Genomic DNA, 23,753 nt, shown 5'->3' with positions numbered 1-23,753 from the left:
CGTCGAACCTCGATCATACGATGTCAATGAGCATTCCGCACCTACGGCTTTTGTTCATTGATTAAAATTGCATGAATAGTGATCGACGCCCGAGTCTCCCCCCCGGCGGCGTCGGTCCCGCGACCGAGGCCACCGGCGCCCGCGTCCGCGGCAACAGGTAACTAAGGCGGCAGCGCCTTTGCCTTCATGTTCGAGCTGTCAGAGCTGTTCGACATAGATGAAATCACAGCCCTGGCCAGCAGGCTCGAGGCTGTCCGGGACGACCCGCCGTCGCTCCTGCAAGTTATGGCAGACAACGCCAAAATTTTCCGAGCCCTCACCGATATAGGGCGAAAGTATAAAAACATTCGCGATGCCTAATTACGTAAGCGGACGGGTTAAACCACATACGCTCCGTATAGCGTATTTTAACGCCCAAGGCCTTAAGCTTCAACTAGACTTGGTGAAGGAGTTCGCTCACGAACATCCGCGATTGTGGTATCACAGCTTTGAAGCCGCCACCGATGATCTCAAGAGGAGTCAAGCCCAGCTGACACAGATGGTGCTCGTCCAATTATAAAAGGCTGACATCGAACAAATCTCCGACATCCTATTTAACATACCGAGAGACAAACAATATTCAGCAATCAAGGAACGTCTCATATCGGTGTTTGAAGAATCCGACAGCCGCAAGTTAAGCCGCTTAGAGAGAGCTGAGGCGCCGGTGGCAAGACACCAGGTATCTTCCGCTCAGGACCGAACTGAACAGGCTGGCAGCTCAGATAAAGAGGGAGTTGGATGAGGCAGCCGCAGAGAGCTGGGAGGAGCGGATTGACGGTGCAATGGATGACTGGGCATCATTGCACAGGCTGTGCCGTCAATTCACGAACACATCACCCCCAGTAAGACCTCTGCGGCACGAAGATGGCTCGATGCGGTACGCTGCGGAGGACCGCGCCGACATCTTCGCCAAACACCTCGAACGCCAGTTCCAGCCGAACCCGACGGACGACACCGCTCATCTGACAGCAGTCGAGCAACACCTGGAGGACTACTTCAGAACACCGATAGCTACAAAAGAAGATGCGATGTTCTTCTCGCCCAACCAAGTCGCCAAAGCCATCAGACGCACGAGGCCTAAAAATGCCCCGGGCGTGGATGGCATTACAAACTCAGCACTGCGGCATCTGCCGCGGCAAACCATCGCGGCAATGACGCGGCTCTATAATGGCATCCTACGCACGGGGCACTTTCCGTCCATCTGGAAAGAGGGCCTCGTGATAGTGCTTCCAAAGCCCGGGAAGGACACGCTGCAGGCCGGAAGCTATCGGCCCATCACGCTGCTCCCCACCGCCTCCAAGGTGTTCGAAAAGCTCCTGCTGTCTCACATCACGCCACACATCCAACTGCGTGAAGAGCAATACGGGTTCCGCGCTGAACACAGCACAACGCTTCAGCTATCCAGAGTACTGCATCTCCTCACAGCAGCCCGAAATAAAAGGGAGAGTGCTGTTCCAGTATTTCTGGATATGGAAAAGGCGTTCGACCGTGTTTGGCACCAAGGACCGACTTATAAGCTCTCCCAGACTTCAGCTCCAAGGCGACTGGTGAAGATAGTCGCCAGCTTTCTTGAAGATCGCCGATTCCGAGTGCGGATCGATCATCATATAACGCAACCGCACAAGATCTGCGCGGGCGTACCACAGGGCAGTTGCCTTTCTCCCTTGTTGTACGCCCTATATACAAACGACATCCCACTCGGAGCTTCCACCACTCTGGTGCTGTTTGCAGACGACGCGGCGTACATCACCACTTCCCTCACGTCGAAACACGCCGCGTTGAAGATGCAGCGCCAGCTGGATGAACTACCAGCCTAGCTGAAAAGCTGGCGACTCTCGGCAAATGCCAGGAAAAGCCAGGCCATCTGCCTATACAGGCAGTCCATAAGCCTGCAAAAGCTGAAGTTCTGCGGAGAGGACATCCCGTGGTCTTCGATGGTCAAGTACCTCGGAGTCACGATAGATCGTCGCCTCAACATGACGCAGCACGTCGAAGACACTGTGACGAAGGCCAACGTCGCCGCAGCGCTCCTCCGTCCGGTGCTCTCCTCCAGCCTCCCTCTAAAGAACAAGGTGGGGGTCTACAAGACTTACATCCGATCCCGCCTCACGTACGCAGCACCAGCATGGTACGCGCTCGTGACAGGCGGCTCAAAAAAGCGACATTGCGTAGAGACGTCGCTTCATTGTGTGTCTTCTACCGCATTTATCACGGGGAGTGTTCCGAAGAGCTGTTTTACCTAATTCCTGCCGCCAAATTCCACCTTCGCACGACACGCCACAAGTTAGGATATCATCCTCACCATCTGGATGTGTGGCGGTCCTCCACAGTGCGGTTTACAAGGAGCTTTGGTACTAAGCTACTGGAGCTAAGGTACCTTAAAAAAAAGCGCGTACACCTTCCTTAAAGGCCGGCAACGCTCCTGTGATTCCTCTGGTGTTGCAAGAGAGTATGGGCGGCGGTGATCACTTAACAACAGGTGACCCGTCCGCTCGTTTGTCCTCCTATTCCATAAAAAAAATAATCCTCTTCTTGAGATGTTAGAGGAGCGGATGCTCCCCTTTACGGTCATCTTCTTCATGAATTGGTAGGGGAGCGGATGCTCCCCATGCGGTCATCTTTTGGTTTTTGCGCCCAATGTAAGGATAATTGGGCGCGGCGTCATATCCGGTAGCGTGGCGATCGTCGCCCCGGGTGGCCCAGCGATCAAGCCCCTATGAAGCGATCAGCCGTGCAGTGGGACGAGCACGTCGTCACTCCTCCTCTTCTTCGACCCGCGACAGAAGATCTCGCGGGAAGCGGCGGCCGTCGGGTGGCCTCGCGTGCAAGGGCGCCAGGTCCCGCAAATGTGCGAAGTCCGACGCGTCTGCTTGCGAGAACATTGCGACGGCGAGGCGCCTAATGAAGGCGTCCAGGCTCTCAACTCCCAAGTCCCTCTGGATCGTGGTGTTCCTCACGTACTATGGGGCGCCCGCGACACGGCGGAGAATCTTATTTTGAAAAACTTGTAATCGCTTTTTTGAGCCGCCTGTCACGAGCGCGTACCATGCTGGTGCTGCGTACGTGAGGCGGGATCGGATGTAGGTCTCGTAGACCCCCACCTTGTTCTTTAGAGGGAGGCTGGAGGAGAGCACCGGACGGAGGAGCGCTGCGGCGACGTTGGCCTTCGTCACAGTATCTTCGACGTGCTGCGTCATGTTGAGGCGACGATCTATCGTGACTCCGAGGTACTTGACCATCGAAGACCACGGGATGTCCTCTCCGCAGAACTTCAGCTTTTGCAGGCTTATGGACTGTCTGTATAGGCAGATGGCCTGGGTTTTCCTGGCATTTGCCGAGAGTTGCCAGCTTTTCAGCCAGGCTGGTAGTTCATCCAGCTGGTGCTGCATCTTTAACGCGGCGTGTTTCGACGTGAGGGAAGTGGTGATGTACGCCGCGTCGTCTGCAAACAGCGCCAGAGTGGTGGAAGCTCCGAGTGGGATGTCGTTTGTATACAGGGCGTACAACAAGGGAGAAAGGCAACTGTCCTGTGGTACGCCCGCGCAGATCTTGTGCGGTTGCGTTATATGATGATCGATCCGCACTCGGAATCGGCGATCTTCAAGAAAGCTGGCGACAATCTTCACCAGTCGCCTTGGAGCTGAAGTCTGGGAGAGCTTATAAGTCAGTCCTTGGTGCCAAACACGGTCGAAAGCCTTTTCCATATCCAGAAATACTGCAACAGCACCCTCCCTTTTATTTCGGGCTGCTGTGAGGAGATGCAGTACTCTGGATAACTGAAGTGTTGTGCTGTGTTCAGCGCGGAACCCGTATTGCTCTTCACGCAGTTGGATGTGTGGCGTGATGTGAGACAGCAGGAGCTTTTCGAACACCTTGGAGGCGTTGGGGAGCAGCGTGATGGGCCGATAGCTTCCGGCCTGCAGCGTGTCCTTCCCGGGCTTTGGAAGCACTATCACGAGGCCCTCTTTCCAGATGGACGGAAAGTGCCCCGTGCGTAGGATGCCATTATAGAGCCGCGTCATTGCCGCGATGGTTTGCCGCGGCAGATGCCGCAGTGCTGAGTTTGTAATGCCATCCACGCCCGGGGCATTTTTAGGCCTCGTGCGCCTGATGGCTTTGGCGACTTGGTTGGGCGAGAAGAACATCGCATTTTCTTTTGTAGCTATCGGTGTTCTGAAGTAGTCCTCCAGGTGTTGCTCGACTGCTGTCAGATGAGCGGTGTCGTCCGTCGGGTTCGGCTGGAACTGGCGTTCGAGGTGTTTGGTGAAGATTTCGGCGCGGTCCTCCGCAGCGTACCGCATCGAGCCATCTTCGTGCCGCAGAGGTCTTACTGGGGGCGATGTGTTCGTGAATTGACGGCACAGCCTGTGCAATGATGCCCAGTCATCCATTGCACTGTCAATCCGCTCCTCCCAGCTCTCTGCGGCTGCCTCATCCAACTCCCTCTTTATCTGAGCTGCCAGCCTGTTCAGTTCGGTCCTGAGCGGAGGATACCTGGTGTCTTGCCACCGGCGCCTCAGCTCTCTCTTGTGGGTAATGAGGTGCCAGATTTTGGCCGGCAGCTCTGGGAGTCGGTGAGACGACTATTCTGTCGGCGAAGCACCGCCAGTCTATCACCTTGCGTGGTGGTGGTGGTGGAGTACGTAAGGATTCGTTTTCTAGTGTGATCAAGACTGGCAGGTGGTCCAATTGGAGCTCATCAATGAGCACCTCCTGAGACATCTGGCAGTCGAGGCCCTTAAGCACGGCGAAGTCTATGACATCCGGCTGGTAGCCATAATAGTCTGGATAGTGTGTTGGAGTCTCCGGGCCGTGGACCTCATACCCTTGAAGTACGGCATCTCTCCATAGCCTAAGTCCGTCCGCTGTTGTCCGGCTTGAATTCCACGCTGGGTGTTTGCAATTCCAATCACCCGCCGCGAGAGTTGCTTTCGGAGAGTTAAGCAGCTCTCGTACTTCTTCTATGTCTAGTCGATGTTTTGGCGGGTGATATATTGCGTAGATCCTGGTGTCTTTTTCGTTGATTCTGGTTTCCACACCCAGCGCGTAAAAGCTGGAGAGGTGCAGGTGTGGCAGTGGTAGGTGAAGCAATCCCCTCCTCACGAGCACGGCGAAGCCCCGATAAACGCCGTACTCGCCGACTTCATCCTTCCTAAAGACGACGAAGCCGGGGACCCGAAAGGCGTCCGCGCTCGCCAGCAGTGTTTCACTGATGAGCGCGATGTCTATCTTCTGGTCGCGGAGGAGATGCTTCAATAATGTGGCTTTCTTCTTTAGGCCACGTGCGTTCCAGTGAACGATCCTCAGCGGGCTAGCCATTTGTGTTGTATTGTATCGTTCCGCCGAGGAACGTTCGTGCAAAGGTCTCTAGAAAGGCGCGCATTGCCTCCATCGTTAATGCTGTCCCGGGCATTGTATTGGTGGGTACAGTATCGGCTCTTGCCTTTCTAGGCACAGTCGGCGCTTTCTCTGGCGCCGCAAGAGGGGCGCTTTTCTTGGTTTTTGGCCTCCTCTTCTTTGCTTGACCCTTTGGCCCTGGCTGTCGGGATTTGGGCATATTTGCAGGGGCCATAAGGGTCGGGGCTTCCGGCGGCTGTTCAACTGCTGTTTGATTTGTATGCGTGGCGGCAATCCTTGCGCTTGTTGTGCGCGCCACTGTGCCGGCCTTCTTGTTTCGTGCCTCCTGTTTGAAGACGGGGCACGAAGAGTTGTTGGCCGGATGGGGGCCTCCGCAATTTGCGCATGTTGGAGGCTCCGAGAGTGGGCGCGGGCACTCCTTGACAGTGTGTTCCTCGCCGCAGCGCACACATGCCAGTCTACGATGGCACCCATGCGAGGAGTGCCTAAATTCTTGGCACCTGTGGCACTGGGCGGGACCTTTTTTTGGAGCGGCACAGCTCGATCTTTACCCCTGACATATTAAGTAGTTCGTCTACTTCGTAAATGCCAGGGGTAAGGCCGGGGGTTTTCTTCAAAATAACGAAGAAAATACACCCCGGTCGGCCTTTTGCGAGCTTGTACTCAATATATCGGTGTCTGGCTGGAGACGGCAGCTACCTCCTGGATTTGCTCCATCATCGTGTCAGCAAGCAACGCTAGTTCCTACAGCGTGGACTTCGCGCTGAATGACTCGCTGACGGCGAGCACGGAGCGGACGTGGGCTGGCAGCAGCTTACTCCACATCATGCGGAGGGTGGAGTCGGTAACCTTGTCCCTTGCAAGGTTACGCATGCGTCGCAGTAGTTGTGAAGGCTTCTGGTCTCCAAGCTCCATCTCGGCGAGTAGCTTCTGGAACTTGCGGCTGTCGGATTCTTCATACACCGATATGAGACGTTCCTTGATTGCTGAATATTGTTTGTCTCTCGGTATGTTAAATAGGATGTCGGAGATTTGTTCGATGTCAGCCTTTTCTAATTGGACGAGCACCATCTGTGTCAGCTGGGCTTGACTCCTCTTGAGATCATCGGTGGCGGCTTCAAAGCTGTGATACCACAATCGCGGATTTTCCCGCCAAAATGGTGGTATGCGCATCGACAGTGAAATGCTGGAGATTTCTGTCGCGGTGGGCGCTGGGAGTGGCTGAGCCTGGTTTGTTTCTTCCATTTCTTCGTCGGGTTGATATTCCTCGAGCAGAGATTCGTCGAACAGGAATTCGTCATTTCGGCGAGCTGGTGAAGCTGTTCTTCGATGTGTAGCCGGGCAGAGGTTCGGTGTATTCTGTTCTGGCTTCCTTCCGTCGGCGTTCTTGTTCAGGTTCCTTCCGTCGGTGTTCTTGTTCGGGTTCCTGGCTTCCTTCCGTCGGCGTTCTTGTTCGGGGTCACCACTTAAGAGACTGAGCGTTTGGCGATTAAATAAAACAACTGCTTGACTGTGAGGAATATGTGGAAGATATATGGAAGATATGATTTATTAAAAAGTTACACGATATATATACAAAATCCTTAAAACTAGTTACCCAATTACAATCGTTACTTAAAAAATATTTACAAGTTCAGAAAATACACACCAATACTAGAGCTTACATTTTAACCAATAGTAAAACGTTTCATTCAATAAGATTTGAGAATAATATTATGTGTTCTATGACGCTCTAAAACTAATGCTATCGCAGTTTGTGTAAACTCGCGTCGTACCTCGATCATACGATGTCAATGAGCATTCCGCACCTACGCTATTGCTCATTGATGAAAATTGCATGAATAGCGATCGACGCCCGAGTCCCGACGCTTCATTCGAGGACGCTCGGCCTTGCTGTGCGGTTGCGTAACGCGGAGCATATGACTGATCACGTGAGTATGTCTGCGATCGTCGAGAGAAAGTACGATGCTTGAAACTTCACTGAGATGACTAAACTGGTGATCTGTATGATTCTATGAGTTGATATACAGCATTATGAAATGGTTCTTATCAGAGCTAATATTACGTTATATAAAATAAAATGTTCTTGTCAGAGCTAATATTACGTTATATAAAATAAAATGTTCTTGTCAGAGCTAATATTACGTCATATAAAATAAAATGTTCTTGTCAGAACGAATCTTTCGGCATACGCTTATTACAGTTATTATGCACGATTACTATTTCTACGATCTATAATGCTACGTTACAAGTTAGGTATTAGACATTTGTGTTAATTGATATTATTGGTTGTAGGTACAGCTACAATATCTTTACTCCATCTTTGTATACAATTTCACTTAGGAAGTCATAATTGGATTATCTTCTTTCTTATTTTCCTAAAAGCAAAAGAGCGTGAATCTTTAGAGCAATTTACAACTATATAGGTATCACAAGTTATTAAATTTATTATTATCACTCAATTAAAATTATTTTTTAAGAAAAAAATTCAAATTATAACTACCAATGATAAACTTAATTGTGAGTAACATTCACTTTTAATTCATTTTAAAATATTATTTAGACAAAGGTGATACACTGTATCTTCTTCACACTACATAATCGAATTCCCAGTGAGGCCTTTTAGGTCAAACTGACGAAAAACCATCCACGTTGTATCTACGCGCCGAAGGTGAGGTGCAAGCTTAGCAGTGTATAATCCAGAAAAAAGTATAACAGACACTTTAAAATTGGGTAAAGCATCGAATTTTAATAAAACTATGCACTAGGCACATTAAAATAGTGTAGGTATAGAATGAACATGACTGAAAGTGAACTAGATAATATCTCAAAGTGATCTATAAATCTAGAGCGGCGATTTTTCTGTATCTAAGTTAAACTAAATTGCAGTGTGATGAAATGATGTAACTCATCACAATTAATGCAGCTCGGCCGAAGTAAATGGCTTTCTTTACAAAATAGCGGATTTTGGGTGACATTCAATAATTTTCTTAATTTGAAATATTTACAAGAAAATTAACGTCGTGTAACATGAAATACTCGTTGAATAAGTAAGTATTAGACCCAGATCATTCGATGAAGTATTTTTTTCTGATTCAAATGATGTAAAAAACACATTTTCGCATTTTTCGAGATACGACAATATTGATTTCCGGTGTCGATATATTCTTTGTTAATAGTGTTCTGTGGTATTAGCGGACAGCGACAGCGGCGGTTGCTCTCAAAGAGCAATTAAAGAGAATTTAAATTTTATCCACTACGTTTCAGTTGCTCTCGCAAGTCCCAGTTTAAGTTTATTATTACGCGAAAAAGATAAGATATTTAAAACATGGAAACTATAAAAGCTCCAACTATTGCAGATACGTCAAAGAAAGTTTATAAATTATCCAAAAGGCTTGGGAGAGGTATTCCTACAATAACATCAGCATATGGAAATATATGCTCATGCAATAGGGCTAAAGCAATTGTATTTTGTCGAGGCTGTGGTTATCACTGTCAGGGCCGAATAAAGCTTAAGTGCCAACAACATCCACACGTAAGTATTCTCGTGTTTTAAGTTGCTGATGCCTATAATGTGCCACACCCACTCACATATTATTGAGGGTAGCTATATATTGGAGTAATTGGGATTCTTGTTTGAATTGCATAGCATTAAATATGACTAAAACATATCCAATACATTATAATAATTTATACTTTCATATTCTCTTAATTAATATCTATAATTGTTTGAAAACAAAAACTCAATGGTATATATTATTATGTTACAGGTAACATTTTTGTTTGATATTGCACAGTGCCCAAAATGTTACTCATCAGTGTATTTAGATGAGCATCGACAAGGATAGCTTTTATGGCTGCTGATGTATTATGTAAATTAGAAGATATATGTTTTGTTATATTTGTCGTTTAAATTTTATTTAAACTATAGATATATATTTTTCTGTGTTTCTACATCATAAGTGAAACTGAGTTTTTTTGATAAAAAATATCATATGTTTCTACAAATGTGAGTCCTCAAAGTGGAGCTTAAAGTTGTAAGGTGCTTATAAAACATACCATAATTTAGCCTTGTTGATTAGTTCCTAGACTTGGGAAGTTTATTTTTCATGAATAAATTTATTTTAGACCTACAATGTTTTATTTACATAGAAATGATAACCATCTACAAGCTACAATCATAACATTATGTTATGATTGTAGCTGACTAAATTAAACAACTTGTTATATATATACAACAGTTCTTTTCCATATTTAACTAACATTACTTTTAACATCATATTAGAGAAAATACTGAGTAAGGCTTCTTTGTTGTCAGCAGTTTCTTAACTATTGTGTGAGAAAAATAACCTGTGTGAGCTTGTATGAGCAAAACTATATTTTTCTTACTATTGCTACAGTGACAACACTGAGCTTAGTCGACATAACAGTGTTACACAACTTAGGAAAAAATCATGCTGTGTGTATATATGAGGTATATAAATTGAGCTAGGGACAAATACATAGAACACTTATGGCCATACACACTAGGACTTTGTTATGAGCATATCATAAGAGTATATGTCCCTCTGCTATGTAGAAAATGACTGTGCCCCATCTTAGTTTATCACTACCCCTGATCGAAGTTATTTTACTCACAGCTTTTAGAAATAAGGTAATTCAGTACCTACAAGCGAATCTTTTCAATTTATTTTGTAGAAGGTAGAAAAGTTATATTGAAAGTTTATTAAATTCAAATGGGTTTTAAAAAGTTTAAAGCTGTGCAGAGTGGTTATTGTTAGATATGAAAAGAATTTAATGGAGAGGAACTTTTAAGGAGCCTTTTTGAAATAAAAGAAATCAGTATTGCATCTAAATTTATTTTCTATATCTATTAACTTACAAAGTTCATCCTAATCCAAGACTTAAATAGAAAACCAGCTTGGCACATCTGGTCTATCCTTATTACGATTAATATATTTTCTAAATGATTTCTTAGTTTCCTCTAGAGATTTTGTATCATCTTCCAAATCTCCTTTTTTCTTTTCAAATATGTTTGGAAACTCAAATGTCATAGTTTTTGGCTGGAATTAATAAAATTATGTAAATAAACAAGTCAAAAAGAAATACCAATTTCAGTAATTTAAGTAAGTATACTTAATAACACAAAACTGAAGTATATAAAAAACGGGCTACTTACCAACACCACCATTGCATACTTGATATCATCATCCTTTACAATGTAACCCTTTCCAGCATCTTTTCTAAATCTACCTGTGGTGATTTTGGTTCTAATATCAATAATTGGGACATTATATATTTTATCTAAATAGTTCTTGATGTCATGTTTCGTCATTTCCATTGAACATTGAAAGTGAACTATGTTTGATGCTTGCTGTGGTAGAGGACGGACTAATTTCATCCAAAAGTTGGGCAGGAAGACACGAAGTTGTGGATTACCCCTTTGATATATTGGGTACCTGAAGTGATGCAATACGATTTATGTGATTATAAATTCTAGTCAATGCCTTTTTGAATTAATATTCTTTAGGTAACCAAAACTTACCAACGAGTCGACATTATAAATTTATTAGGGTTACAAATTCCTTATATCATATGTTGAACCATACTAATAAATATTTGTTGGTTACGAATATAAAACTCAACTTTACTGTTTAATACCTAATTAATAATATTACAAGTATTAATTAAATATTATGGATAAATTTGATATTTTTTTTTTTAATTTATTAACGGCTTTGGAAGTTTGGACATAACTTTGATAAAACTATTACAAATTCCACATAACTTTAATACTCTTTCCACAGAATACTAGCTATCGTACTCTGTAACTATTACTTTACTCTAGAGTCTAGTCTGTAACGACAACGGCTTGACAAAGTTATACGGCTCATCAAACTTAGCCCCCCAAAAAAAAATTTTTTCTATTTTTGATTTTTTTTTATCGCATATCGTTATTTCGTAGTTTGTTCTTAATTGTTCGCTATAAATAATTGCTTGTTCTTTTGTTGTTTATTTAAAAACAATTAATTAAAAATGGGGGGAAACGCCTACTATTTGGTTCTGGCATTGTTTTAACTGTTCTAACATAACCTAACCCAACCAATTTTAATGAATTGCAAATTTAAAAAAAAAATCGAGAAAAAACAAATGTTTAGAGAGAACAATCAAGAACCAATGGCGAACTAACGATGTAATAAAAAAAAAATCTGGGGGGCTAACTTCCTTGAGCTAAGTTATACGACTACGAGTCCTAAACTAAACTCTAACAATACCTAATTCTATGGGTATGTTCCGATATGCACTGCGAGCACTGCACAGTGCTATCACTAGAAAATTCATTCCGTATATAATATTTTTACAAATTATTATTACTGCTATAAATATATTTAGAATGTTAAGTCTTTAGATAAGCCCTAACAGAGGAAAGAAGATTGTACAGGTTTAAAGCGAAAGAAACACTGAGGGATATATACAAACTACCTATCTCACTATATATATTAGCCGTAGCTTATATCAAGCTTTAGCTAGGCAACTCCCTACCTTTACTTTATCTATGGCACTCCATATGTCAACTGTCAATTTGTCAATGCCATGTTCTACGTCACAAACATAAAAATAATAGTCGTAAAAATGGCGGTGGCACTGTCACCGGATCAAGAGTTGGTAAGTTAAAAGGAATTTTTATATATAAATGTAACTTATAATTAATAATGCCATTAGTGTTCTGGAAGGAACCCCAGCTATCTATCTTTATTTAAATCATATTAAGGGGTAACCTTAATTATTGATCTCTGATTGAAAATTATTGAGCCTCTTGCTTACCATGTCATCACTCTCAACAAACAATGTTTGTTTTGATTTCCGTTCCATGAAAGTTGAAATAGGATAACTTAGAATAATATTGTTGATAATTGATATGCATACTAAATGACATAACTTAACATAACTACATATATCTGTTAATTAACAATTTTGTGTTTTGATAACATACCATATTCACGTTAATTTTAAAATACATCATTTTTATATTGCAATTCAGCATCATTAACAAAATATTAAATTTTTTAATTTATTTTTGCCTACTAGGCTACTACGTCTTGAATAAGCATAGTATAATATTTTATTCTGTAGTTTTTGTGACATAAGTCTATATTATATTATAGCAATAGCTTTCTTGCAAACCATATCATTTTGATTTAATTAAGGCATGAGTAGCATCATATTTTTTGACATTGATTGTGTATCTAATTTCCCAAACAGATATCAATGCTGACATTTTTTTAGATGTCAATGCAACATATCTGGTGACTAAACAATAATTTAGGTATGGTTACATTTGTTTGGTTTGCACTTGATATTTTGATAATATATATCGGATTTACTACCCTAATATCTAAATTATCTCAATATTATTTAATTTTAAGTTTATTATTTAATAGTTGTTAATCACAAGTAGTAACTTGATAATGTTAATTAAATCCATGTGGTTGAAATTTTGACTTTTATATTAGCTTGACCTGTATCTATCTATGAATCATTCGCAATTGACATTAAATATGTTTTTACAATAAATACATTTTTATTATGATGGATACTATATATATTTTTTATTTAATTTCATTCCAATTGCATGAATTGTGGTTGCATCAGAACTCTTCACCTAAAGCCATGATCCATCTTATTCCATGATTCATGCAATTGGATGGCAAAGTACCCATCATAATAATTACAATGTCAAAGTTTCCCCATGATATAAGTTTAAAAACATAAAATATTGTTGTTATTCCTTATTGAATTTTTTTTTCTATAATATTGAGTTTGAAATTTGTTGAGTATAAAAATTACTATGACGCCATAAGAGTTATTTTATTGATCTAAATAATAAAAGCATTGAATAAAATTAATACCAACCTAACAATAGCCATCCAATGATAATATTTTTTGTTCAATGATGTTTCATCTCTATACAAATAACACTATCATTTCATGTTATGCAGAAAGTACAGTTCTATATTTATGGATATTTATCAGATGTGATATGTTGATCTTCAAATTAATTCAAAATAATGTATGTTTTGGAAGCTGTTATGATAAATCCAAATATCTTAGCAACTGACTGGGAAATATCTTGTATAAACAGCTGTACATCAATGAAAATCATTTGGATTTTTCATCTTTTAATCTGTTCTGTGTGTATGTTAATGTCAACATTCAGTGTATGTTTTAGAATTATGGAGTACTTAAAACAAGTTAAAGTTCCCCTAAACTTCTCTAATATGGGAACAATTAATGTCACCAAAACTCCCATATTTCCAAATTTAAATCTATTTGTAATACTCAGATAGCAATTATATAACAAATTTATGTAAGACTGCCAAGAAGCCTTTTTATTGTTGTTCAAAATTAACTCTTATTACAATCCCGAATGTAGCTATTATTTTAAATTTCATAATCAACATAGATATTTTTCCATTACACAATCTAATAGCACAAAGCAAATAGTACAGCAAATGCAAGAGAAACATGTAGCCAAATTAAAATATTTAGCACTACCAGCAATAGATCTTTCATTTCTAACTTTAGAGCAGGGGTGCTCAAGCTTGAACTGCTGGCGATCTACCTCAAAATTGTTAGACTACGATCGATTGGCTCTGAGAGGCTTCAAGTATGTGTGATGAAGGATTGTCGTCTAGGTAGAGTGTCACGATAACATAGATATTAGTTTTGCGCAAAGTATGCATTTTTTTAGTTAAGGTAAGTGTAGGTCTGCTCTTAAATGTCAATGAAAAAAACTCATAATTATTATTCAAAATTGCGAGTTTATTGGTTCTTACAAATCAAACGCGTTCTAAAGTTCTAAGCGTAACTAAAGAGCAACTTTGGATGTTGAATCTGCATGACACTGCATGTCCTGAGCATACTTTTCATTAGATGGTACGTAATTACCGAGTTTAGTTTATCATACCGGATTTTTTTCTCGAGATCCACTCAAAAGGCACTCGCGATCGACCAGTTGATCCCGATCAACCATTTGAGCACCTCCGCGCTAGAGGGTGTGGTATTGAAGCAAATCTATCACATAGTAATTCATGTTCGCATGCATCTATTATAAATGTATATTTTGACTAAATCTCTTAACTTCATAAGTGAAAAACAATTAAGACCTTTGAATACATATTCTTATTCACATGTTTTTAGTACACTCCAAAGTTATAGACATGGATTTGTTAAAAAAAATGATATTATGGTTACCAGAGCAATTGTCATCAAAATTCCTGAATTGAAATCACTTAAATCAACCTTTTTTTTTTATTTACTGGCTCCGTCTACTGAATGTCGACAATTCGGCCAATGTCAAGGTGGAGAGATTTTTTTATTTTAATTTAGCTGATTGAATTATATAAAGAGCTGATTTAAAAGGAAATGATCGGTTGATATAGCTGTGGTTTGTTTTGTGAACTGAAGAATAGGCAACAAGAGTTACGGTTAGTAAAAAACACCCATAATAATATTAACTACCTTGTTAGTATCTAATCTATTAAACAACTTTTTGCTTCTCTTACTGACAATGCATTAGGTCCATAAACATTACAATTTTTTTCATGGATTGATTTGCATCTTTTCTTTTTTGTAATAAAATTTTAAAATGTATGGATTCTCTTCATAAGAATCACTCATTTTGACTGAAAGAAAAACAAATGAAAAATAGCCGGAAACAGCATTTTATGAATTTGCTTAGATAGAGATTTAGAGCAATTCACACACACTAACACAAAGTGTACAAACCGCAATTGTAAGATGTAGCTTGCCACGCAAACTAAACTAATATTCCTGGCCTGTTTTTCTCAGTTGTCTAAGAGACTATCTAGTTTCAAACATAACATTTTTAATTTCATCAAAACCATCTAAAAGCAGAGAGTGCAGTCACAGATATTTTATTAGTTTCTACATATTATAACACTAATAGACTAATAGACATTTTTCCCTGGCCTATTATTACGAAGATACAAAATTTATTATTTCTTAATAATAATTCTTACTAATGGAATGTAATAAATATTAAAAAACAATGAATTGTCTTATTGACAAATTAAAATGTCTTCATCATACAAAATAAGGATGTATGTCTTGTGCTTTTTATATTACGATATACCAGCTCCCTCCCAGTATCACAGTATCAATAAATTACATTTTATTCCTACACTTACTAACAGTATTAGTGGACTGTATATCTTGATAACATGATTCAATTTGCTCAAGGGAAAGTGAAGTTTATTGCCAGTTTTGAGTTTGATAAGTTATATCAAAAGGAGGAGAATCAAGGAGTTCCTTACATACATACATCATGTTGCTCACATAGCTGGCAATACTTGTAATTCTGTAAAAAGCAAAGCAAGTAGGTGATGCTGACATACACCATTCTTTGCCTCCATTTGCCTTTTTTCTTAGATATTTTACTCTTTTCTTCTACTTTTTTTTTATGGAATAGGAGGACAAACGAGCGTATGGGTCACCTGTTGTTAAGTGATCACCGCCGCCCACAATCTCTTGCAACACCAGAGGAATGACAGTAGCGTTGCCGGCCTTTAAGGAAGGTGTACGCGCTTTTTTTGAAGGTACCCATGTCTTATCGTCCCGGAAACACCGCACAAGGAAGTTCATTCCACAGCTTTGTAGTACGTGGATGAAAGCTCCTAGAAAACCGCACTGTGGAGGACCGCCACACATCCAGATGGTAGGGATGATATCCTAACTTGTGGCGTGTCTTATTATTATCCTACTTGCTTCAACACTACTATGAAAATGTTCTGGATCCCGCATATCCACCGGCTGCGGCCACGCAGGTCTCGATCAATTGAGTTATCTCTTAATTTTTTTTTTGGATTTTATCGCCTGGTAAGTTATCTCTTGACAATGTCGTGGAATGCGGTAAATGAACCTTGTTCAATTTACCAAATTAAATTAACACAAGTTTACGCGTTAACAACTAAAATCTCGTTCGTTGTATCAGCGCTCCTCGGAAATACTCTACATTTATTAGCTAAACATTAAGATATCGTATTTATATCTCTCAAATGTGCGTACGAAACCTGCATCCGTAAGAAAATTTATAAAATTATCAGTCTCACGATGTCGTGCGTTGTTGCCGCCATCGTCCAACGTGCAAACGCGTCTATATTAAGTTTTTTAAACTGAAATGTTGTTGCTATATCACTTTTTTTATGCAAAAGGAGGACAAACGAGCGTACGGGTCACCTGGTGTTAAGTGATCACCGACGCCCACAAAATGGCCGTATAGCATTAAGGCCACCATACGAATTTATGATATTTTTTATGACAGTAAGACGAGACCACCCGAAAATTCTGAGTGGTAGCATAATCGCGCTCGCCACCCTGCGATGTTAAGTATCATTTGCCCAACAATTTCACTAGCTACGCCGCCCTTTAGACTGAAGCAATAATTCTTATTCATTACTGCTTCACGGCAGAAATAGGCGCCGTTGTGGTACCCATAATCTAGCCGGCATCCTGTGCGAAGGAGCCACTGGTAAACCACATAGTTTACTCTTTTCTTTCTGTGACTGGCAAAATACGTGGTAACCGTTTTCATGAAAGCCATTTTAAGATGAGTTTCGCGATGAAGACATTTACAACAACGCGCTGTTAGCTACATTTTCTCTCAATTAAAGTTTTCAGTGTTCACGCGTAAGAAGCACAATTTGTTTTATAATAATAACCGTTTATTTATTCGGTGTTAGTAAATAATGCGTTGATGAATGCAATTGTATTGTAATGAGCCTTACAGTGACTCTGTTGAATGTATGAAGTAGTTCTGAACGTCGATAGCTGGCTTACGATCGTGCCGTACCAGCGTGGGCTGTGAGTCCTTCTACAACTATTAATATATTCGTGATTCGATTGTGTTTTGTGTATATAACATATTGCATACAGTGCCGAATAGGTTTTTACAAATAATCAAGTGATTTGATACAAAGTATACATACCTAGTAATGCATTTTAATAATATTTTAAGACATGTATCCTAGACCTGTAGTAGAGCCTTTGGTCATAAAATACCTATTTCTTATTAGGATTCGTTGAATCGTTTATCAAACATGAAAATTTGTCGCGGTGTCTTATATATATTTTTCTTTCTTAAAATACTACCTGTTATGATTAGTAATGTTTATATATTTGTATGTATGTATTTCTCGTTGTATTTAATAAACCTTAATAAAAATTGATAGATGTGTATGTAAATGGGAATGATGACAGTATTAAAAAAATTATTATGATAATAGGATTTTAAAAATTGAACACATTTTGGATTCCAATAATTTTTAAAAGATTAAAAAGATATTTAATGAAATGATTCTCGTGCCAGATTTTGGCGAGACAACACGTCCTGAGGATGCCTCGTGTAGAGGCGAAACACGTGTCGAATTGTTTTAAAAACAAATATTGGCGAAATTAACACTAAAGAAAACTTAAATGATTTGTATAATTATGGATTTCCGCAAAGTAACGCCTATTTCAATAAATTTTCTGAAATGAAGGTATACAATACGAAAATTACTTGTGTCAACTCAAACATGAATGACGTCACTTCTCAATAATCATCACTGCGGTCTGCGTCGCTTAAAGTTTTGGTGATTGCATTACGCGTTATTATTAATTTCTAAAGCGTGACTTCAAAATCGGCTCATAAGGACGAGCGTTACCGTGTGTGATACGAAGTAGGTACATTGATAACAATACAGTAGTAAGTAACATCGCTGAAGCTTTTTTTTCTCAAAAATACGTGTACCGTACCGTATACGTGTATATTACCTAATATGCCATTTTGTAAAAATTTATAGCAAGGCGTTTTTACTTCTTATACATCAAATTCAGAATAAACAAACTCGCGATTATTAATTAAATTTTATGAAACCATTATGATGATTATTAATAAAAAGTTATTCCAAAGAAATGTTGGTTAAGAATTATTTATTTATTATCTTTGAGACTGTAGCACCGTAGTAAATTCATACATATTTTGTGGACCCTACATAATGTGTTTCAAACCTTAGCAGTTGCGGGATCGGGGCTAGTAAATTGGGATTTGGGTATTAATCTACTTTTGCTCATCCGGAATTTCATTATACGTAGGCCTAATGTGGTGTTGAGAAACGTTTACTTAGGCGTCGTATAGTCCAGGATAAGCTGAAAATGAGCCAGCTCAGGAATATCAAAGATTCTTCCTCATCATGTGCTTCACTAAATAAATTTGTGTTTATCCTGAATGGCCTTCGCTACAGATTTATAAATAAGGACAAGTCTGTCCCCGGCATGTCGCAGGGCATTTGAGATATTAAGTATCAACATGTCTCTATTTGGCTGGACCAACAGGTCAGTGATTGATTCCGCCACCTTTTGCACACGATCTCTCTCCCACTTCAACTTGTTTCTCCAGCTTATCTAGTTGCTTCCCGGCAATATTACCAAATCGAATTAAAGACAGAACTTAAATTAGAGGTTTGCTCGAGTGGAAGACGCCAGGGAAGTATGTCAGGATATGCGTCTGAAGATTTGCAAAGGTTGCTCGCAGAGCGTTGTGATTCCAGCTTGGTATGACATGTGTGTCTTAAAAATCGCGCCCGGAGTATCTTAAATTAGCAATTAGCTCATGTGATCTCTCTGGTGTCGCAAGAGACGTCCTGTGCCATTTCCATATACAGATGACATAATTTTCGATATTTTTAAACATTTGTTATGGCATGCTACATTTGCTATCGGCAGTGGTAAATATATCATGCATTCACAGTGCGTGCTCAGCAATACTAATAAGTGAACAGGATATACATCCCGGAAGACCGAGCCCCTCGCGTTCGCTTACCAGCAGTACCCGACGCTCTACACGCGTACAGTACTTACATAACATAACATTGAACCACAGACTAAGAATATACTAGACCACCTGGCAGATAATGTGACCATTATATGACATAATGCTAACAAAGCTAATGCCAAGTCTTGTTGACTGTTTTCGACTTGTCAATCAAAATAGGTGACAATAATAATAAATTCGCTGCTATATTTCCTTTAGAGATATTCTTCTCTCTCGCTTTGTTTGTCTTAACTCTGGTATTTGTAATTTCATGTATTGAACTATCGAAACCCCGGACGCTTCAGTGTGGTTTACTCTACATAAAATCTTATAATAAAGATATAATTTAATCTTATACCAAGTGCAAGCAGTAAGTTGCCAAAGTTTCATATCATTACATACATTCTGTCGATAATTACTTCATGTTTATCAATTTAGAAGTTCAGAGATTAAAAAGTTTAAAACTATGCGAAGGCAATACGTTATTCTCGAAATGTAACTAATAGTAATTTACTACGTTTGTTAGTCGATTTAAAAGTAGATATTATATTATGAAATATGGGAAAGGAAAGCCCTTAAAGTTTTTGTAATCATTTATCGACATACTTATTATTATTCAATAGATACAACTATTAAAATTCCTCTTCTTAATTCTGTACACTACATTGCATGCCAAACCATGTTTCATTATGATGCGACGAAAGTGTGACAAAATAGTGAAATCTAGTTAGCCATAAAATGAATTGTGGTTTCATCGAACATTGCTTATAATGAAGTGGTATTACCAAAAGAAGGCTGAGGGGCTGAAGATGAATACGGCTTTCTTGAGGAAACTTATGGCGCTTCTACGGGTATAATCTACTTGTATTATATTATTTACTTTTTAAAATTTATTTTCATGATCCTTGTTCATTCAAAAATAAGATTAGACTTCATTTGTCGTCGTACATTTTTCTTTTCTATTTGATTTATTTACTGCATCTACTTATATTGTATCTATCATATGTAATTTGTTCAACGAAGAAAGTCAAAAAGCATTTTCCATAGCACGCTGAGCAAGTTTAGATTTGTGGAGCATTTGTACTACCTTGAGTTCGTTTTCCCACTACGTCCTATCCGAATCCGATTCGTACCCCTGAGGACACAGTCTGAAGTAGAACTATTTCGAGTACGGAAGCCGGATCTAGTTCGTAAACTACCATAGAAATAGTTTTACGACTACTTCGGACCGTGTTTTCACGGGTACGGATCGGATTCGGTTCGGACGTAATGCGAAAGCGATCTGAGTGCCAACGTTCCGGATACGTGATAACGGGAGAAAGTAGAACCCGTTGAAAGACTCACTAGCCACTAGGAAAAAAGTTTTGTACTATTTACATATTAGGTTATAAGGTGCTGCATTCAAGAGACAAATCGGTTCAAGCTTTATGGACTGTATATATCGTAAAAACGATATAAATAAAGTATGAGGTCTACAAAACAATATATTCAATATTTTAATTTTATCTGTTGTTTCGATCTTGTCCGATGTTCCGGATGCCTTCTTGTAAGTCATGATAATATATATATTTATCCTGTAAAATGTTCTAAAGTTTTGTACCTAATAATGTACCAAATTAAAGTTTTTAGGGTCAAAATATCATTCCCTTTTTGAGCTGCGGTATACGACGACTGGTGGACTAGTTTTGCTACGCAGTTGTTGAGTTTATTGTCGATTCTTCTCGCCGCTTTACACGAATGTGTGTTAAAATAATAATATTTGACGATCCAAAAGTATTTTTGAGCGAAGCTAACCTGAGCGGAGTTCCCACCGGGTGACTCCAATAATTGATTTCTATGTTAAATTGTTTCTCGACCATTTCTGACCGATTTGAATAAATTTTGAATTCATAGAAAGCTTTCGAAATTTTGTTGGTTATTGTCGAGACAGAATTTTGAATTTCAACTTGATTCAATTATTATAATTTGAAAACAAACATGATTTTTAAATTATTCAAAATTAGCACGCGCTATTTATATTTATATAAAAATTGAGCCGATTGATCAAGTATTGTTTGTTTTTGTACACACATTTAGTTTACCTCGCTTCACTCAAATAAGCGCCGCATCGAACGGTATGACAGGCGACTGCGCCATCCTAGTTATTAATCTGATTGGATAACTTTTGGATGATTTTCATTATACACTAGAAATAAGTGATTGCTTGTAACTAATTCTAGAAGCTTCATAAGATACATAATAGCTTTAAGGGTAAATGTATACACTTTTATAATGAAGTCCCAGCCACTGTTCAGGCATTATCTATAAATAAATTTAAATGTTTTATAAAAAAAATGGCTCTTGTTCCCGAAGCTCTAGAAAAAGTAAAATCTAGAATCTAATAATCTAAGAATCTATTAAAAAAATAATTCTAAAGGAATCAATTTTGAGAAAATAAATGCCTTTTAACATATGCTATGACTTAAGCCTTCTGTAATAAACAAGATGGCGGATTCTTATATAGTTTATATCTATTTTATGACACTTTGTGTTAGTTTGCATGCATTGCTCAATATAGAGGTATAGAAATATTATCACAAAACTCAATTTATTTCAACGTTTTCACAGCTGTCTCAGTCTATCTAGTGTCTAACCCCCTTATTCATAATAGTCTGCTAACTTAAAGCATTGCTAATTCGCACTCTGTCTTCTTCTATTGACATATGTCAGAGTGAGAAAAAAACACTCCTTAGCGGCTGTTTAAAGTTAGCGGACCATTATGAATAAGGGGGTAGATGTATAAAATATGATCTAAGGGTGTTGTTAGCTGATGAATGAATATGGTATTGTTGCTGTATGCCTATTGTGCCCCACGCTCTACCGACAGTAACTGAATATAAAATTTGCTTTCAACACATTTTATTTATATTTAACAGCAGTGTGTAACGTTACAGGCGACAAAGGCGTTTCTAGACGCGCTAAGCGAGTCGGGCGCGGGGTGCGTGTCTCGCGCGACTGCGCTCAAGTTTCTATTGGCTCGCAAGTTTGACGTCGCCCGCGCGCACACGCTATGGCGGCAACACGACGCGACGCGACGCCGCGAGGGACTCGTCAAGTTCGAGCCCTTCGAGGACCCACTCAAGTCGGAGCTTGAGACGGGGAAGTTTACCATATTGGTAATTATTTCTTTTATTTCTAGTGTTCAGTAGCCAAATGGCAAAAAGCGGAACCCTTCTAGATTCGTCTTGTATGTAATTTTTTTCCAAAACTATACTGTTGGAACTTGGTAAGTAGATGTATCCTGTGAACCGCATTAAAATTTTCACACAAAAACAATAAATTTTGGGGCTTCTAAAATAATTTTACTTTCTGTATAAATTTTATATTATGTTACTTGCTACTACGGAACCCTTCATGGGCGAGTCTGACTTGCACTTGGCCGCTTTTTTAATTACGTATAGATGTAATTCGGGCGCGATCAGCATGTGCGATCTTTTGGAACTTAGCTACGCGAACCTTCGACCGGCCATAGCGTCGGCAAAGCAAGCTCGCGTCCAGGCTTGCGACAGGATTAGGCTAAAAACGCATAGCGATAGCAAAGCTTTGATGAAACATGAATACAGAAACAAAATAGTATTAAACAACCGCAACTAAATATGTGTGTTCTATCCACCGCCTCCACTCAGATTTTTTTTTAATGAAAATAAGGGATGAGACGAACAGGACGTTCAGTTGATGGTAACTGATACGCCTTGCCCAGTGCGGTGCCGCTTAGGATTCTTGAAAAATCCAAACATTGTGAGTGGCACTACAATTGCGCTCGTCACCTTGAGACATAAGCTGTTAAGTCCCATTTGCCCAGTAATTTTACTAGATACGGCGCCCTTCAGACCGTAACACAATAATTGCTTAGAAACTGAAAAAAAAAATTAGAAAGGAATTCAATACGTGTGTTATAAAATGCCTGGAAGAAAATCGTCTGGATTTGCTTCAACTTAGCGCTCGAGAACTGTGATTTTTAAATTTTATTTACAATTTTGTTAAACGATATCTTAAGGTGTCCGGTACTTATAAAATGTTTACTCCAACAACAAGTATTAACTTGAGCTCGAATTATTAAATATGTCTATTTTGTTCTTGTCCAGAGATTGCCATATTCTTGTTCTCTGAGACCAATTTCAGAATGTTACTGGTTTCGGTGACAGCGCCTCCCCCTCTGCTGCTATATTTCTTCCTTATATCCAAAACTTTCCTAAAAGTCATAACTAAGGATAGAAATTTAGGTGTCTCAGTTCCAACGCTAACTTCAAAGAGTATCTACCTAAAAAAAACTTCGTCATTATGTATCATAATTTTAATGCGATGTAGATTGCAGATTCCCGATGGATTGACAGATAATTATCCATATTTGGATTCAGTTTTGTTCGTAGTTCATATTATCTTTTATTTTTATTCTATTACTAGCTTTTACCCGCGACTTCGTTCGAGTTCAATAGTCACTTTG

General features: G+C 39.6%; 2 protein-coding genes across 2 annotated transcripts in view; one reads left to right on the top strand and one right to left on the bottom strand.

The window, feature by feature from the left end:
- Nucleotides 1-10,240: 10,240 nt before the first annotated feature.
- Nucleotides 10,241-11,151, bottom strand: LOC126967028 (probable 39S ribosomal protein L23, mitochondrial). The gene is made up of 3 exons (XM_050811341.1): nt 10,943-11,151; nt 10,577-10,856; nt 10,241-10,460 (listed from the first exon to the last, which is right to left on the bottom strand). The coding sequence occupies exons 1-3, from the start codon at nt 10,954-10,956 to the stop codon at nt 10,302-10,304; spliced, it is 453 nt and encodes a 150-aa protein (XP_050667298.1). The 5' UTR covers nt 10,957-11,151; the 3' UTR covers nt 10,241-10,301.
- Nucleotides 11,152-12,032: 881 nt separating this feature from the next.
- Nucleotides 12,033-23,753, top strand: part of LOC126967010 (tyrosine-protein phosphatase non-receptor type 9-like) — a 100,454-nt gene continuing 88,733 nt past the window's right edge. Inside the window, exons 1-2 of the mRNA XM_050811310.1 lie at nt 12,033-12,063; nt 22,204-22,425. The gene's annotated coding sequence lies outside the window, so the exon portion shown is untranslated. The remainder of the gene's footprint in view (nt 12,064-22,203; nt 22,426-23,753) is intronic.

This window comes from Leptidea sinapis, chromosome 12 (genome assembly GCF_905404315.1).
Source record: "Leptidea sinapis chromosome 12, ilLepSina1.1, whole genome shotgun sequence".
NCBI classification, from domain to species: domain Eukaryota; kingdom Metazoa; phylum Arthropoda; class Insecta; order Lepidoptera; family Pieridae; genus Leptidea; species Leptidea sinapis.
The sequence above is the reverse complement of the archived record's forward strand: the minus strand, read 5'-3'. Positions and strand labels throughout refer to the sequence as shown.